This window comes from Carex rostrata, chromosome 6 (genome assembly GCF_964058835.1).
Source record: "Carex rostrata chromosome 6, lpCarRost1.2, whole genome shotgun sequence".
Taxonomy (NCBI): Eukaryota; Viridiplantae; Streptophyta; class Magnoliopsida; order Poales; family Cyperaceae; genus Carex; species Carex rostrata.
The window spans coordinates 5,729,566-5,748,852 of NC_135923.1; the positions used below are offsets into that span (position 1 = coordinate 5,729,566).

General features: G+C 37.2%; 1 protein-coding gene and 1 long non-coding RNA gene across 5 annotated transcripts; both read left to right on the plus strand.

The window, feature by feature from the left end:
* Positions 1-698: 698 nt before the first annotated feature.
* On the plus strand, positions 699-1,815 carry LOC144555140 (uncharacterized). The gene is made up of 3 exons (XR_013511987.1): positions 699-930; positions 1,032-1,121; positions 1,540-1,815. It is a non-coding gene; the product is annotated as an uncharacterized LOC144555140 (long non-coding RNA).
* A 4,850-nt stretch (positions 1,816-6,665) lies between these two features.
* LOC144555723 (uncharacterized) lies at positions 6,666-7,815 on the plus strand. Of its 4 annotated transcripts, none has more exons than XM_078304131.1 (2): positions 6,666-7,510; positions 7,565-7,815. In XM_078304131.1, the coding sequence occupies exons 1-2, from the start codon at positions 6,790-6,792 to the stop codon at positions 7,627-7,629; spliced, it is 786 nt and encodes a 261-aa protein (XP_078160257.1). In that variant the 5' UTR covers positions 6,666-6,789; the 3' UTR covers positions 7,630-7,815. The 4 variants fall into 4 exon arrangements, with proteins under 4 accessions (XP_078160257.1, XP_078160255.1, XP_078160256.1 ...); XM_078304129.1 differs by having other exon boundaries at positions 6,670-7,174; positions 7,205-7,815; XM_078304130.1 differs by having other exon boundaries at positions 6,671-7,120; positions 7,175-7,815.
* The last annotated feature ends 11,472 nt before the right edge of the window (positions 7,816-19,287 follow it).

The window sequence follows — 19,287 nt, forward strand, 5'->3', positions numbered from 1 at the left end:
GAACTTTTCTTATTTATAAATGATTAAATAAAGCGGTGCATAGGCATGAACTTTTAACTAGTATAATTATGTACTGCTATACATATAGCAAGGATTATAGTTTCATCCCCAAAATATGCCAAGTCCCAGTTAACCCAATTGGCAATGTTGATTCATTTGACACTGATTTATTTTATAATTAAGCTTTATTTTATCCATTTCAGCTCTAGTATGTGAATTTCTGAAAATGTTGCATGCTTTGGTTGCTTAATCAAGTTTAACAATCCATTACAATTGTGCCAGCACACTGTAACTGTATAGTTCTTTGAAGTATCATGGTAACTTTTAAATAGTTTTAACATTTATGTCTTTATATTATATAAAACAGAATGGTGCCTTCATGGTTGGTTGCATGCGCTCCCATTGGTAAGTTCTCTTTTAATGTTCAATTTTCATTAATTTTTCATTTTACTTTTAGTTGCCTCATTCTTAAGACTTCTATTTTAATAATCTACAAGGTGCATTTTACTGTGCACATTGAAAAAAACTACAGACCTTCATACAAATAGACTTGTGATACGATACTTGGCAATTACTTCTGTCTTAATTCATAGTCTCACTAACTACTTGCACATTACAATTGAACTTTTATTTGAGCCTCGAATGGTGCATGTTTCAGTTCTGCTATACACCTTTAAAATCATGTTCTTTTGTTGTATTGGGCTTATTAGGTTTCCTTGTTAATTGAGATATCTAATTAGTGAGCTACTTGATAGTTACTGTTGTACCGATTTAGTTCTATTACTCTTCAATGTTTATATTTTCTAATAATATAACCTTATTATAAGTACGTGCAGCTAAACTCGTTATTTTTGTTAAGCTTCTATAGGATATTTTGGGAGTTCAATTGGAAGAAAAAAGCAAGGCAGAACTTGCTACTTTACCTACATGGTATTTACTTTTCCTTTTTCTCTCTAAAAGTACAAAAACCTTAATATAAATATATACTATTAATTACTGGATGTAATTTTTGAAACATGATATGAATATAGGCATTGCATTGTGGTTAGCTGCACGAGGTGCTGGAACGTAGATGGTGAGATCTATCAACTGTTAGAAAATAGCACCAACCATCAACAAGAGTAAGCAAGCACAATTGTTATTAACCTTGACTACTGCTCATTAATCCAACGACACAGCATTATAATTTGTTAATTTGTAGTTGGAAGGCAACACAAAAGTTCACATGGTTTAGAGTTCCATTAATTCTTGAAGGAAGAGCATAAAAACAAAGCTCTCCTGATAACCATGCATTTCATGTATTTGGAGTGATTGGTAGATAATTATTAAATGGAAATGTTTATGATGCAAAATGGGTACTAAAATGTTGGTGTGTGGCTGAAGCATAATTGGTGCATACTAACAGAGGTTTATTTTAAAATTCAAGGGGTTTAGAATATTTTTTGCATTAGTAAGTCACTAAGTTGTAAAAATAACATAGCTATACAACTTTTCATTAAAAAAAATTATTAAATGAAAGTACCCTTTTTTTCTAAAAAGATACAGGTGGAGTAACAAGATTTGTGAGTATCAAGCTCAAACTGGATAAGAGGTGGCAAGGAGTGAAGCCGCAATGATCCAATGGTGAGGGCAAAATGTTTTCACTGGTAAAATTGTACCAGTATATATTTATAAATTCTGAAAAAGCCAGAATTTTTTTGGAAATACTGTGTTGCAAGGTGTTGAATTTTTTTTTTTGGAAATACTGTCTTTAATATTTCCAAGGGATAATATTTTTGGGTGTATAGCAATGTGCAAGTACACGGTGTTGTGTTGTAATGGGTTTTCGACATTTTTTGATATAATGTGTGTTGATTATTCTATGTTAATGCTTTATTCTTATTAAAAGGTTTATGCTTATTAAATGCTTTATGATGTTTTTCTCAATGTGTTTTCTATCGATTTGTAAGATGTGTTCTCAGTTTGAATGAGAATTGGGGATTGTAAAGGAATACTGGGTTGGTACCGGGAGGATTGTCCAATGAAAGCATTCTGGTACCAAAAATAGGAGGCTAGTAATTCTAGAGGTATATCCATGGAAAAAATGCACGGGTCCATTCAAATAATAGTGCCAATTTCTGACCAAGTGGGGCCCACTTTCGCTGGTCATGGATATGCTGGGGTGGGTCCCCCGTAAACTACCCTTGAAAATACTCAAGTGGGTCCCAGGGGTGTCACCCTTGGAAATGTTCAAGTGGGACCCATGTTCCCTCCCCTTGAAAATAATCTGGTGGGCTCCACGATGCTCCCCTTGAAAATAATGTAGACAGTGGCCAAATTTGAAAGTATTTCCAACGGCCCTTTTTCCAAGGGTAGTCTCTTGAATAAAGCTAGAAAAGAGTATTTTCAACGGTCCCCTTGAAAATACTGACTATTTCCAAGGAGGGTATTATCAACGGTAGCATTTTCAAGGGTAGCGCTTGAAAATGACGATTTTTGGGCTTTTTTCAAGGGTAATCCCTTGGAAAAAGCCATTTTTGGGAGCATGAAAAAAGAGTGAATTCTAGTAGTGATATCCCCCAAACATTTTTGGGAGGGTGGCATTACTCATTATGGAATGAACCATGTCCAACAGGGTTCAATTCCTCCTCTTGGAAACACCGTTCCATTGCGATGCTCCTGGAGGGGTGAGTTGTGAGACTATCCCACATTGCACTAAGTACACTTTAAACTCATGACTCAAGTATTCACCTCTACGATCTGATCATAAGGCCTTAATTCTTTTATCCAGTTCTACTTCAGTTTTATATTCCTTGAACTTTTCAAGGGATTTAGACTTATGTCTCATCAGGTAGACATAACCATATCTACTAAAGTTATCAGTAAACGTGATGAAGTATTAATGATCGTTTCTTGTACAAGTACTCATTGGTTCATATACATCACTATGTATAATACTCAATAAGTCACTTGTCTTTTCACCTTTCTTGGAAAAAGGTGCCTTAGTCAATTTCCACGTAAACAAGATACGTGTCACCAAAAAATGGTGTAATTGGATCCCTCCTCAATATGAAATATCACACAAATAAATTTTATCATCACTAATTATAATTATTGCTCAAACATTATTATATAATTTTATTTTATATAATTGTCATATAGGATAATGGATATGAAATAACTTTTATCCGTACCTTCACCTATTTAATTAGTTAACGAAAAAAAAATTTTTACCCAAATACCCGATAAGTTATATATCGAAAAAAAACTATTCATATATACCCACCTTATCAAATATGGTACGAATATGATAAACAGTTAGAAAAAGTACAATTAACACCCCTAGTGTAAAATAGCTGAAGTAAGATCGTAACATTGCACAAAAATGTGAACGAGGTTGTGGATTGTTCGGACAAACAAAAAGGAAATAATTGAGGACCAACCAGCTCATATATTAAATGCCTTCCTTATCTTTTGATCTCCTAATTGCTTTCTCCTTGCACATGATTTTGCCTCGCTGGTATTGATTGACTGATTGTTTTTATTTCTTACTAATATGGCTGTCTTGCAATAACTATAGTATTTAAACTTTTAGCTACAGAAAAAAAAAATAACAAAATGGTGAAAGCAACGGAACCTGCATGCAGTAGTCCAGTACTCTTTTGAAAGCAACAAATAGAAGTGATGAACAAGTGAAATTTGCAAGTAGCTATCGTCTGTGTGTGTATAAAACTTGAGGGTTTAAATGCCTTCATTTTTAAAAAACTTTAATAATTCAAAATTTAAAACTTACAAATTAAAATAAAACCGTTGGATATGATCTACATCATTTTAACTATGCAATTTTAAAAAATTATCACATTTCAATTTTGTTTTTATGTGAATCAATAAGTTGAAAAATCAACATCTAGAAATTATCCACATTAGTATATTGTTTACAAGCTCTTGATGACAACCAAAACAAAATTGAAATGCCACTATTTTTTACACGTGCATAGATTAAATAATGTATATCATATCTAACGATTTTATTTAAACTTCTAAGTTTTAAATTTTGAGTTATTAAAGTTTTTAAAAACAAAAGCATGGTGGAGGTACAAAAAATAGAGGCATTTGAACCCTCCTCATAAAACTTTACCCCTTCTCTCTCTATATGCATTATATATATATGCATCATACGTACCTGTCGTTATGCAAATACAAAATGTTCGGTACTTGCGAATAAATATACTAACTAGTAGCTAGCTATAGCATGGTGTTGCGGTAATAAATATACTAGCTAAATTTGAATAATGAAGGAAACTTCTTAATCTATGTACGTATAGTTTGTGAGAATTTGCAATGGGTCAATTTTTAGGCCTTCTAGATAAACTGAGAAATCCGGGATAACTTTCTTATTTTAGAATCATTTACAAATATCTCACATGCTGCTTAAAAGAGCAACAACATTCTCCACTATATTATAGTTTTTAAATCCTAATTTGCTGCACCTACTAAGCAGGGGCGGAGTCCATGTCTCCCCGGTACCTGAGTTACAATTTAAAAAATTGGACGGCTCAGATTAATTTCAGTTGGGTCAGATTTATGACTTGTGCCTTAGGTACCTGGGGTGATAGGGATTCGCAGGGGCGGAGCTATTCATTAGATGAGAGCGGAATTGGTCCGAAGTCCTTTGAACTATTTCTGTCCAAAGAGTTTGTTGAACTGTAGCATGTAATTATTGATGATCAATTTAATTAACGGTGATACAAAACATGTATACATAGAAAGAACGCCAGCTGTTATTTTCGCTATTGAGAATCTAACTTGCCAATTCACTATAAAGCTATTCAATAGTTTCAAAAATGAAGTTGTCCATTACGTATCACATTTGCTTAAATAATCATTGAAAACATAAACAAGCAACCAATGAGAAAAAAAATCAAATTTAATACAAGTTACTAATTGTTACTATGTACACATTTAGGTTAATTATTTTATTTGTTGTATAAATTTTATAGACACCTTGTATTTATTTATCCTTAAAACCAATTAATACATATCATTAAAATTATAAGCTAAAGAAACTTTACAATTGTTGATGAAAAGAAAAAAAATCAAAAGTCGTACATTTATATTGTTTAATTTTTTTTTACGATTTCAAATTGCTATTCTAATAAATTAAATGGAGGCATTAGGCATTCACACAACTCATTTTTTTGTAATAAAACTAAAAGATTTAATCATACGGCTTGTAACGATTTAAGTAAATAGAAAAGCTAATGGAGATTTCCATTTAAAAAATATTATTGAAAGACAAATGGCGAGCTAGAGATTTTCAATAGCATAAACATCAGCTTGCATTCTTTCTATATATGCACGTTCAGTAATCGTTGTTCAATTGATAATTTATGATTACATCATACGCTTTAACAAGTCCTTTGGATAAAAACAGTCCAAAGGACTTCGGATCAATTCTGCACCCTCATAAGATATGGGATCAATTGACTCTCGTTTTTTTTTTTTTTTTTTATATGTATATATGATTTTCTATATAATTTAGAAAAAAATTCTATGAATATTATAAAATTGCTTTGTTAAAATCTCGAAGAAATCCAAATAAAGCATGTTAGTTTGCTCTTTATAATTAAAAATTTAAAATAGTAGCAAGCTGGCAGTGTATAACTGTATTTCGCGCCATTTTCAGCATGCATGAAGTCTCGGTAGGCCCGGTGCAAGAAGATCGAGTTGCGCTCGTTGAAAAAGTGAAACGACGCTGGTGAGTAGGAGGAATTCAGTGGGTATCGGAATTGATTATAGAGGTACACAGTTTACAGATTGGTTGAGAGTTTACGTGTGCATTAACTCTTGGGTTTGACGTACACTGGCATCGCTCTTTGCACCGTCTTGCGTTTTCTCCATTGCTTCTGAAACTGGAGCTAGCTATCCTTATACTATACGGATTTCTTTGGAAATTACAAAACTGAATGTCATTATTTTCCTGCATTTACAAAGCAATTTTATTATAATTCAATGCATGCAGTATACAGACTTCCATTATTATTTAAATAAAAAATAAACATATATTAGTGATTGATTTATTGGCACAGCATAACAAAATTAAGATTTTATGAAGCATGCAGTACTGAAATCAAACTTAAATCAAATCGCGAACTACGAATTTTTTTGCTACCCTGGGGATTATCAACCAAAATTTCAGTATTTAACAATTATTAATCAACTGGCACGCCACTAATTGTTTAACGCCAGTGTTGGTGAGACTGGAGAGCATACATCCACGAGCTATCAATCGTTTCAAGACTTTCATGCACTAAAAAAATGGTTTTCTTTTTATTTAACAATTCTAAAGTTCACATATCATAAAGTAATAATTCTAAACTTCAGAACTAAATTTGTAAGAAATTTGAATGAGCATTTTGAAGAAAGAAAAACAGAGAGACAAGACATTTTTCCGTGTGACCATATCTCTGATTTTTTAACTGTGCTACACGTGAAAAATCATTGCATGCAAGCGGCACGCAAAAAAAATAAAAAATAAATTCAAGGGTGAACTAAACCGCCATTCAGAAATCAATGTGTGTCAATAAGATGAAACTTTCGAACAATTAAATAAAAGGAAATTCAGGCTTTACAAAAGTCAGTAGTGGGTCTCCGTTGCCACCCTTGTTCCCAGCCCTCATAAAAGCGAACCGATGTGTGAATAGAAAGAAACCAACTACCAGCATTTAATCCTCACTCTATAAGTACACTGCTATCACTCCAGCTTGGACATGCAACTCAAGTACCACTTGTTTCTTTTTCTTTGCAGAGATGGGGAGGGTTTCAAAGAGCTTTTGTGGATTCGGGATCATGGCATTGGCAGTAATGATGGTTCTCGGTTTGGCTGAGGGTAGACTGTTGGAGAAGGATAACTTGGGTGGCGGTGCTGGTTTTGGAGGAGGTGCTGGTGGCGGTGGTGGACTCGGGGCAGGTTTAGGAGGTGGATTTGGTGGCGGGGCTGGTGGTGGTGGAGGGCTCGGAGGAGGCCTCGGTCATGGTGGTGGTATAGGCGGTGGAGGAGGCCTTGGTCATGGTGGCGGTTTAGGCGGTGGAGCTGGTGGAGGCCTTGGTGGTGGAGGTGGTTTGGGCGGTGGGGCTGGCGGTGGTCTTGGGGGTGGTGCTGGAGGTGGTCTTGGCGGTGGTGGCGGTGCCGGAGGTGGTCTAGGGGGTGGTGCTGGTGCTGGAGGTGGTCTTGGGGGTGGTGGCGGTGCGGGAGGTGGTCTTGGGGGAGGTGCCGGTGGAGGATTCGGGGGCGGAAAAGGTGGCGGTTTAGGTGGTGGTCTTGGAGGAGGCAGTGGTGCTGGTGGTGGTTTTGGTGGAGGAGCTGGCGGTGGAGGTGGTTTAGGTGGTGGTGCTGGTGGAGGAGCAGGTGGTGGCTTTGGTGGTGGTAAAGGTGGCGGTCTTGGTGGGGGCTTTGGAGGAGGTAAAGGCGGCGGATTTGGTGGTGGTGTAGGTGGTGGAGCCGGTGGAGGCGGTGGATTTGGTGGTGGTGGTGGTGCCGGCGGAGGCGGTGGACTTGGAGGTGGTTCTGGTGGCGGATTTGGAGCAGGCGGCGGTACTGGAGGAGGGTTTGGAGGCGGTGGTGGATTTGGAGGTGGCGGCGGTAAATAATTTCATCAACTCTTCCTTGATTAAGATAAATGAGGAGCATAAGCCAATGAATGCAATGAAATTTGTAATCTTGTACTATTTAGATTTACGCTTGTCGTCTTATCAATGTAAAAGAATGCATACGATAATTAATGAGTTATAAGTATTTAATATATTTTATTCAATAACTTGAGGCATTATGACCAATTGTCAGTGTATGTTAATGTGTTTATTGCTTTTTCAATAGTTTTCCTGTTAAAAAGTGTTATTTTTTTCAATTGTTTGGGCACACTTGCGGGTATATTTAGCTCGTACGATAATTATAATACTGTTCAAATCAGTGAACGAGAATAGTGAAAATTTAATACTTAACTCAGTATGATAAATGCTGGAAATTGATCAACAATGATTGGACCAACATTGAGCAGATAATTTCACAAAAAATAGACATCCCTTTTAGCGCAAAACTAACAATTAAAAACAAAACGATCAACATCCACCAATAATCTCTTATCCAAAAATAATGCTGAAAAATTATAAATGCTGGAAAGTTAAAAATGCACCACTGGCACACATTGTCAGTAAGCAGTAATCACAATTCAGATCAGCAAAATAAAGTCAGAAAATTTTATCCTTACTGCTGGTACCCCTGCTAGTATAGACACCAAAACACAGTTTTTGATTTTTTGACAAACAAATTTAAGACCAGATGACTAAATACCAAAAATTGACAATAATTATTAAAAGAAATACATTTTTCCTCTTGCAATTAAAGACAACCAGGATTTTCTAGTCTGCCAACAAATAAAATGTACTCCATGTAATTAAGTGGCAAACACAGCGACATGATATAACAAATGAACAAACAAAATGGATCAAAAAAATTACTAAATTTTCCAATTTTGAAGATAATTAATTTAATTAATTAACGTCAGTCAGTAGGCTTGCTTCCAACCCAATATACTAAATTGAAGAGAAAGAAATGACTTCCAAGTTACAATTAACTAGGCTGAAAATTCATGTTGCTTATATCATTTGGGAAAATGACTTACAATGGTACTGGTGTGGACTGTCATTGACTGGTACAAAGTACGTACGTATACTAGATGACAAAAGTCGCTAGTACAGACTGGTACCAGTAGTGAAGAACCATCACACTGCACTTACATGCTCTTATTCTTATACATCCGCAATTCTAAATATATCCCAACAAATTTTCCTATATTCGAGTATTGATAGGTTTGGCGTAATAGTCGATGTTTTTTTAGGTGTTAAGACAGTAATTGTTTGTTTGGATTGACTTAATCTGGTATAGAAGTAGCATTGTAATAGATGCGAGAGAAGTGGTTTTAAGAAAAATAATTAATGAAGTAAAATTGTCTGTATATTAAAATAAAAATGAGTAACTAATATCCTGATCCATATTCTAATGGTGCTAACCTCGACCATCCAAACATGACCGCAGTGTCCAGTTATATGTGAATGATAGAATGGTATACTTATTGGAGTTAGGCTGGGGTGCTATGGATAGCATAGTGGCCTCTATGCTACGGCTCAATATTTGAGTTTTCAAAATCCAAACGGTCGATCCGAACCGTTCATCTTATTCTCCATATTAATATCTGCTTGGAGACCAAATTTTACATTTTTCTGAATTTTTTTACTATTTATTAAGTATTTTACAAAATTGTTGATCCAACGGTGGCTGCACAAAACAGTAAAACCGTTGGATTAGCGATTTTCAAAGTGGCTTAATAAATAGTAAAAAAATTCAGAAAATTATAAAATTTGGTCTCCAAGCAGATATTAATATGGAGAATAAGATGAACGGTTCGGATCGACCGTTTGGATTTTGAAAACTCAAATATTGAGCCGTAGCATAGAGGCCACTATGCTATCCATAGCACCCCAGCCTAACTCTACTTATTGTGTATATATATATCACATACAGTAATAGTAACGTAACCTCAATCTGATTTGCTTTGCCGGGTCAAATATAGTTCCGTGAAGCTCAGTTTCATCTGACGTGTGGTCTAGCAATAAAATAATTTTACTATACTCGCCAATTCTCCTTGCTCTAACGGAATTTTCTGGGTTGGAGCAAAGATATATAGTCAGTGGTGTAGTCAGAATTTTCATCGGGCAAAATAAATTATTATTATATTAATTATTATTATTTTATTTTATTTAAATTATTAAATTATAAAATATTATTAAATAATTTTCATTGAAAACGGAATCGATAATTAACCATGAATTAAAATCGAGAAAATCGGTAGTAATACACTGAATTAGATTGAAAACTCGATTTTTTTTTAAAGTTTTCTTTGAAGCATTAGTTCACAAGACTCTTATATTAAAATTCAGCTTATTTTGAATAGTTAAACATAATAAAAATAATTTAATGCATTACATTAAATTTCAGTATATTACTTTATAAAACATTTTAGTCTATTTCTTTCGCAAAAAAATAACAAATTTATTATAGTCCCACTATCATACCATTCTTATTAACCTTCTTCTTGTCGGAATATTTCAAAATAAATAGATGAAAGACTACCAAAATTATAACGACTCGGCTAATTTCACTAATTGAGAGCTTTGGCTCAATGAGGAATATACAAAACTCAAATTCAAACCAACTATATACAAACTTGATACCGTATTTCAAAATTCAGGGGTAGGCAACTACCTACCCCTGGATATAGGTGGCTCCGCCACTGTATATAGTAACATTTCGCACGCACAAGAAATAAGATATCTCCTCATCAAAAATAAAACTCTGCACTTCTAACCAAGTGGCTCTAGCAGATTGACACTAAGCCCGAAGGATTGTGGGGAGCAACGGTCCGAAGGCTATATGGCATAGCAAGTGCAAATGCAACACTGAATGCGGCTACATATATAATCTCCTTTCCTTAAGTGCCTATCACTACTCCTACCATTCTACTCATGCTCTATCAAGCAGGTCAACGGAATACGATGGCGATGGACCAACACAGGAGATTTCTCCTGCGCATCTGCTTATAGGGTAATGCATCACAGAGGAATTATGGCACAAGACCAAGAGGTCATGTGGAAACTGAAAGTGTCCATGAAAGTTAGAATGTTCATTTGACTAATGTTGGACAATAAAATCCTTACTCAGCAAATTCTTCTGAGAAGAGGTTGCTTGGTTCAAATGGGATGTCATCTGTGCAATGATGCCGAAGTAGAGACGACGAAAAATATCATGTGGTTATGTCCATACGCCTCCAATTTTTGGAGAGGAATTTTTGCGCATTATAACATGGCTATAAGGGTGGGAGATACGATGCAACAGAAATGGATTCTAAAGCTTCCGGGGGCATCTCGGAATCTGAGGGCGCATATTAATCGGGTGTGGGCGGCAGGAGCATGGGCCCTATGGCGGAAACAGAATAGAAAACTTTTCTCAGATAAAAGGAAGTCTGTTTGCATTTTAATTAATGATACGACGACTGGAATACTATTTTGGTCTCAGGATGAATAGGATAAGGATAGAAAGAGGTAAAAGGGAGCAGAAGACAAATTTTGGGAGGGACTATTGTGCTCTTCTGGCTGCTATCTTTATAAGCTAATTATCTTTACCTTTTAATTTTTATTTCCGCCCAAGGATTGTAAATAAAAACTTTTTTTTTAATATTAATATATCTGTTGGCAGCACTTCGGTGCCAACCATCAAACAAAAATAAAACTCTTGTGAAATTTTGATTAGAAGTTTCCTGTTATATGTTTTGAGTCTAAAAGAATGTTATAAAAAAAATACTGTTTGGGTTTTATACTAGGGACGTTGGGCCTCTGCCGCGGGAATACACGTCAATCTTCAAGTTGATACGTACAAAATATATAATTATAACCTATTTATTACGAACTATTCGTAATGTGTCTATCCTGCGCTGACAAGGACATATCATAACAGGAAAAAAAAACTAATTATAATTAGTTTTTAATTTATTATGTAACATCCTGTTATTATTGTGTACCAATTTTATTTACATAAATAATGAAATGGTATTTGAATTGTTGAAAGAAATATCCAGATTGTTATTTATAAAATATATTGATCTCAAATATTGCCTCAGAGTTATTAAATAATTATTCTCTTATTTGGACACAACCCATCCTGAAAAACTTTGTCCATAAAATTAAATAAAGAAGTAAAAGAAAAACATGCGCATAAGGTCTTCATTATGTCTGAGAAAAAACATTGATGATCAGTACTCATGCTTCTGTTTAACAATGTCATCACTTCAAAATTATAAATTTAAATTTGTTTGCTATTTTATTTTGAATTTATGGATTATGGATTGTTCGTATTCTAATTGTAAAACACCTTATGATTTTTTGTTTCTATCAATTACATCCATGTAATTATCCTTGACAGACTATTTGATCCCAAACAATGTCTACACGTAGAAAACATCTCTTATTTTATATATATCAATGAATCATATTTATTTAAAGAGTAAAGCTACGGTATGGGTTGCATAGAAGGCTACGGTGCTACGGCTCAATATTTGAGTTTTCAAAATTCTAACGGTCGATTCGAACCGTTCATCTTGTTCACCATATTAATGTGTTTGGAGACCAAATTTTATATTTTTTGGAAATTTTTAACTATTTTTTTAGATAGGTAAAGAATCAAATATCTGTATAGTGCAGAATTTTTTAGATCAAGTGATTTTCTACCTATCTAAAAATATAGTAAAAAATTTCCAAACAAATGTAAAATTTGGTCTCCAAACACATATTAATATGGAGAACAAGATGAACGGTTCAGATCAACCATTAGAATTTTGAAAACTCGAATATTGAGCCGTAGCACCGTAGCCCTCTATGCAACCCATAGCATCGTAGCCTTACTCTTATTTATATGTGATCATTAACTAACAAATAATATTTTTTTAATTATACAAAAAATAAAAAAAAATGAAGACATGATTAATCAATTATCAATCAATTCAAAAAAAATTGAATGACATTAAAAATATGGAGTATCTAACAATAAAATAAGTGTGGCGGGTACGTGTGGCGAGTACGTATCTAAATAAGTTTAGATTTCTGCATGTAATAAAAACATAAAAAAATGCATAAAATAAAGAAAGGCAGATTATCCCGTTTTTTTTTATGTACCACCCTAATAAATAAGAATTAAATCAATACCATCCGTTAATTCCGAATTCATATTCCGCCACGTTCGCACAGTAGATCTGCGAACGGGTCGGTACCCGTTCGCGTAATGGATCCGCGGACTGACCCGTTCCCGACGACCCGTGCGCGTAACAGATCGGCGGACGGATGACCCGTGCGCGTAACAGATCGGCGGACTGACCCGTTCGCATTATTGATCTGCGCACGTGGCAGATTCTCCCTATATAGAAGATCAGTTCTGCAGAGCATTCTACACATTTTCACCGAAGCTGCTGCATAGGTACGTTTTATTTCCTTTTCATCCTTTTTATTTTTAAATTTATTTTTTGTAGTTGTTTTAATTTAGTTATTTTTTATTATTAGGTTTATTCAACCAATTATGATTGGAATTGCTTGTTATTTTGATGGTGAAGTATTACAAGGACCAAATGGCGCTTATTATAGCCACCAAGTGCCGAAAATGTTCAATATTCGGCTTGATTTGGATTTTAGAGGTTTAAATAGGGAAGTGTACCAACAACTCGGTATTGACCACCATAATTATGAACTGATAATTACCGCAAGAATCAATATTGGCCAAGGCAATCAAACCTGGTTCCAACAGCTACCGGTACAAGACGATAGCAGTTGGGAGTTATATGTCCAAATGACAATGAATATGACTTTCAAGTTCCTGGAGTTATATGTTGTAGCCAACCCCAGACAAAACTCCAGACATAACTCCAGACAGAATACTAGGCAATTGTTGCAGTTGACTCAGGGTATGGGGCTCGAGCAATCTGTAACGGGTCCTAGCCGGGCCCCATCTGTAGCAGGTCCTAGTCGGGCCCCGTGTGTAGCGGGCCCTAGTAGGGTCCAATCTGACAGGGGTCGATCTCAGATTCCATCCTCGTCCTCTAGCCGAGTCCAATCTGAAAGGGAGCGATCTGAAACCCCTGAACGGCTTTATTATGCTGACAATACGGACGATGATCCTGAAGAAATGGAGGCAGAGGCTAATTGGGATGATAATGGGGACGGTGGGGTATCAGATCACAGTGATGAGGATACTGGTATTCCTGTGCTTGGTAGACGGAAGTGGCCTATAGTGGATCGTGGGGAAAGACATCTGTTTGAGCAATTTCACGACACATCAGGGTTTGGAGAGGCCGATAGCTCTTTTTTTGCGACTTGTGAGGTATGTTTGTTAATTTATATTTAATTTTAATTTAATTATTAAATTGTTGTTATTAAATTGATGTTGTTTATTTTTTGTTGTTTTTTTTGTAAAATAAAAGGGAGAAAGACATGAATTGTCTGAGGGGATGACATATGACAACAAGGATAAGATGAAAGATACAATTAACCACTGGCACATCAAACAAAATAGGGAGATTAAAAATACACACAGCGATACCACCAGGTTGAGGTACAAGTGTGTTAGCGCCCGGTGCAGGTGGGCGTTGGTTGCGAGGGCTACAGGCTTTGGTAATACTTGGGCCATCACGAAGAATGTGGCTAAGCACACATGTCACGCATCGGCATCCAGGTTAGATCATGCACAGTTGACGTCCGCTATGGTCGCCAACTGTATAAAATTGTCATTGGAAAAAAATGCTGATATTTCTATCCGGGCAGTCGCTGACTTATGCGCTGAAAGGTACGAGGGCATCGTTCCAAAGTACAACAAATTATGGCGTGGTAGAGAGTTAGCAATTGCTCGGGCCTTTGGTAGTTGGGAGGGGTCTTATGGGCTGATTGTCCCTCTGTTGGAGGCAATAAAAAGGTCAAATCCGGGAACCCAATATAAAATTGTTTCAAAGCCAACCACTAAGCCAGGGTATCGTTTTTTCATGAGAGCAGCATGGGCATGGGGACCATGTATTGCCGCAGTCGGTCACCTCAGACCCGTCATCAGTATCGATGCTTGTTTCTTGTCTGGCAGATACAAGGGTAAACTGTTAATTGTAACCGGATATGATGCAGAGAATCAGTTAATCCCGTTAGCATTTGGACTGGTAGAGAGCGAGGATTTTGAGAATTGGGGATGGTTCATGAAGTGGGTGCGGGAGTTTGTAATTGGGCGAAATAGATACATGTGTGTGGTATCTGACAGACACAAGGGCATAAAAAAGGTGTTTATTCAAGATGATTTGGGTTGGTGTGAGGAGAAAGGAGAGTGTGCTCACCGCTACTGCTCTCAACATGTGTTTGAGAATTTTGGAAAGCACACTAAGGATAAGGTAGCTTCCACTTTTTTCAAGGTTATGGTTAAAAAGAAGAAGAGAAGAAGAGAAGAAGATTGCAAGAAGGACTTGATGCAATCGGGAGGCGAAATACTGCTTGGTTGGCTTATTTGGATACATGTGGCAAATATAATGAAAATGACGAGGAAGAACTGCCTAAGCCATGGAAGGTGTATCAAGCTATGGATGATGGATCTCGTTGGGAAATAATGACTAGCAATGGTTTTGAATCGCTCAACCATGTCTTCCAAACTTCTCGCAGGTTTGTATATTGTAATCCTCCTATATTTTATTAACGTTTTCTTCAATTAATTGTAATTTTTAATTATCGTAGGTTACCAGTTGCCGCAATCATTGAGGAGACATTCTACAAGTGTGTTAGCTGGTTTGAGAAAAGAAGTGAGACGGCTGTGCAATTGCAAGCAGCGGGTCAGCTTTTTTCCACTCGCGTGCATAAGAAGCTGGATAAGCACATTGAGAAGACTAAAAAAATGTCAACGCTTGCATTCGGCCATAATGAATTTATGGTGACCTCACATGGCGAAAAGATTAATTTTGACATGGATAATGGCAGATGGGTACACACGTCTAGCGACTGCAGGTACAAGGTAATTGTGAAGAACGATCATGAGGTGGAATGTCAGTGCCAGAAGCCTCAGATGGGTGGAATACCATGTGTTCATGTGATGGCGGTGTGTCGTTTAAGGTAAAATTATGTTTTTTTTAATTTGAAACTTCATATTAGGGACGGTATTACTTACTAATGTGTTAACATTATAGGAACTTGAATCCAAATGACTTCGTCAATTATTATTACAACATTCAAACACTCATAGACACATGGAGTGGTGAATTCCATGTGTATGACAATCAATGTGATTGACCGGTGCACGAAGGAGATCTCTTAGTTCCAGAGCATCGGTTGGTAAAATTGGGTAGGAGACGACACAACCGGATCCAAATGTGGATGGATGTATTGGAAGGACGACGAAAGGCTCACCGAACCAGTAGAGAAACTCTCGAGAGGAATGCGAGAAGAAGAAGGGATGCGAGAGGAAATACGCAATAGGGTAATTTTTATTGTAGTAGAAGTTGTGATTTTATTGTAGTAGAAGTTGTGATTTTAGCCAGGAATTTATATATTAATTTTTATTGTAGAATTGTGTGTTTTTTTTTATCCGAACCTATGCCGTTTTTTTTATTGTAGTAGAAGTTGTGTTTTTTTGTTATTCGAATTCTACTACAATATAGTAGCAAGCATAAACCAAATAACAGTCAGAATAACATGATAACTAGATAATATAGTAGCAAGCATAAACCAAACAACAGTCAGAATAACATGATAATAACTAAATAACAGTCCAAATAGTACGAATAGAACAAAAAGTCCAAATAGCCATAACAGTCCGAATAACTACTTGGTCGATGGTGTGTACGGGTCTTTCCTGATCTTATGTCTCTTACCGCGCCCCAACTCCTCTGGTACCTCCTCAATCTCCGAACCTAAGAAATTGAAAACAGGCGTATACTGCCGCGATGGCTGTGGTGGGGTCTCCTCCGGTATATGTCCAAACAAAACCTCCTCAGGTGAGCTATGAACAGGACCGAAAATAGAAGCTACAGCAGTCTCTGCTAAGGATGAACCTGTCTCCGTCTGGTACACTGCTGCACTGTCCTCTGGTGGTGGGTCATCCTGTGTGTGAAACTGAGGATAAGAGTAACCCTGAGTGTATATGGTATCATATGTCGAACCCACGTCAAACTCAAAATCCTGCGATGGCTGAGTCGGCTCAAAATCCTGTGATGGCTCGAACCGGGGCTCATCTCCCTGAAAATAGATTGTTAATAAATGAATAATTTGGTTTCTCAATAAGTAGGTTATTAGAAAAATGCACGTACCACTCGATCTCCAAAACTCTGAAATGCTGCCTCAGGCGTCGGTGCAGACAAGATCTCTGAAAGATCCGGCTCTGGTGTGCTCATCTGCTCTGCAGAATCTTCATCATTCATATTTGCCAAATCCTCATATCTTGGAAGATCTGCTAGCCGCAGGATCTTGTCTAGCTGGTCTTTGTACCCCGCGACGACCACCGGAGGTGCAGATATGCACAACATCATCTTCCCCACCTTCTTCCAGCCTCTTGTGATCCCATATCTTGCAGCTTTCAGAACTGCCTTGATGTTCATGAGTACCTGTGAATAAACCATTTCATCAATATTTCAAAAGATGATTACCATAACTATATTGAAATAATATAGTAGAAAATATAAAAAAAACTTACAATCTGTGCAGCCGGACCACTGCTAGGGATGAAACCATACTGGGGGGTAGTCGTGTCGCGTGGTACATGAAGCGGCTTCCTATTGATCTCTGACATGAGACCGAACATGTACACCGTGAATGCACAATTTTCCTGGTACCACTGTCGATACTGCTGGTCCCACTCCTCGAAAGCATAAATCTGGTACATATCAGGAACCATGTCATCCAGACTCATAGCCTCTAGTCGCTGTATATGCAAGGCGTGCTCCGTCCGCCAATCCTTCATGACCGTAGTGCACAACGGTTGGTGAAGATCATACCAGTCGTCCTTTGTGATAGGATCCGGGACTGGAAAATACTGGGCCATACCAAACTGTCTCATTACCCGTCCAGGGTAATAATGCTCAACAACCTGGTAGTAGATAAGCGGCACCTGCAAATATTTTATGTGTCTAAGTTTCAATTTTAAACTACAATATGTTTATGAAATGTAAACTAGAAAATAAAAAAAATCTAGTCGCACCTGAGCAAACCAGTATTCTCGCTCGCGACTGCAGATCGAAGGAAGTTTTGTGAGGAAAGAGTAAGGTTCTTCATCTTCTTCATACACTGTGACGCGAAAATCATACGGTCGCCACTCGACATGTAGATCTGGAGTCATCTGCTCGAATTGAGTTCTGAAAAAGAAAACTCCCGAAGGCTTGCCGTGAGGGGTCGCGACAAAGGTCTTTCTAGCGCAGAATCTCTGAGCATACGCAGGACAGGTCTCCCCGTCCGGACGACCCCAGTTTGGAGCCCAACCCTCGTCTAGTGGTTGTGGACGACCAAATGGAAATCTCGTCCACGACCAATGCTGAAGGAGACCAATCGGTCCGTACAGACCTTGTTTGTCGACCTATTTTTATACAAGTTGCATTTATTTTTAAATTCGATAAGAGAAAATAATTTATTTATAATAAGAAGAGAAAGTAATTTATACCCGGCACGCAATGCATAAACCTCGGTACAGACATGCCAAGACTGCTGCACCCCAATTCATCTGTGGAGGGTCATCCAAGTCCCTTAGCCACTGTAGCATACAAGCAGGGACGGTGTTCCCAGAGGAATCTGGGAACAACCAACAAGAGAATAACTCCATTATGTAAGCCCGTGTCCACCGATCTATCTTCTCCTCAGGCGCATCTTCTTCCAATTTTCCACTACATATACGAACTAATTTAGTACAGAGTATGAAGCATCACAATCAAATACTTACTATTACAAAAAAAATACTTACCTGAATGCCGCCCGCAAAAGAGGGATACTGATGTCATTCTTTGATGCAACCTTCGACCTCTTCAGGGACCTTTCCTTCATCAGGTTGGGTCCCAACAGTTCTTCGACGTCCTTTGTGAAGTCCCCGTACTCCACACCCGTCACAGCCCGTCCAGTAATAGGCAGTCCCCAGAGACAACTGACATCCTGGAGAGACACCGTAATCTCTCCGACAGGCATGTGAAATGTGTGTGTCTCTGGCCGCCACCTCTCGACCAACGCAGATAGAAGAGCGACATCTGCGACAATGGGGGTCAGCTGTGAGACATGCCACAGACCCAAACTCTTCAACACGGGAGCGTATCGGTCGTCGTAGAGGATACTCATCTGATTGTTCCGCGTATTCGTCAAGGTATGAGTCTGCATTCAATTTCAAAACAAACAAACATATAACTTACCTATTTTTATCTAAATGAAAATTAAAATTTTTTGCATTTCTCAAAACAAAAACTTACATATGCGTTTTTCATCTTGTGCTCCTCGAATTTATACCAGCAAAGAGGACTGATACTCTCTTCCGTCATATTTGGAAATACGTGACGGGCCAGTGATAAATCTAACTGTAAATCATCTTGCGTCCGATTTTGATTGGTACCGCTGGTTGATGCCATACTAACAACAAATTTAACAATTTTATCAATTTTGACCTCTATTGATAATTTCAAATAGTACAAATCTAACAATAATACAAATATCTATGGTAAT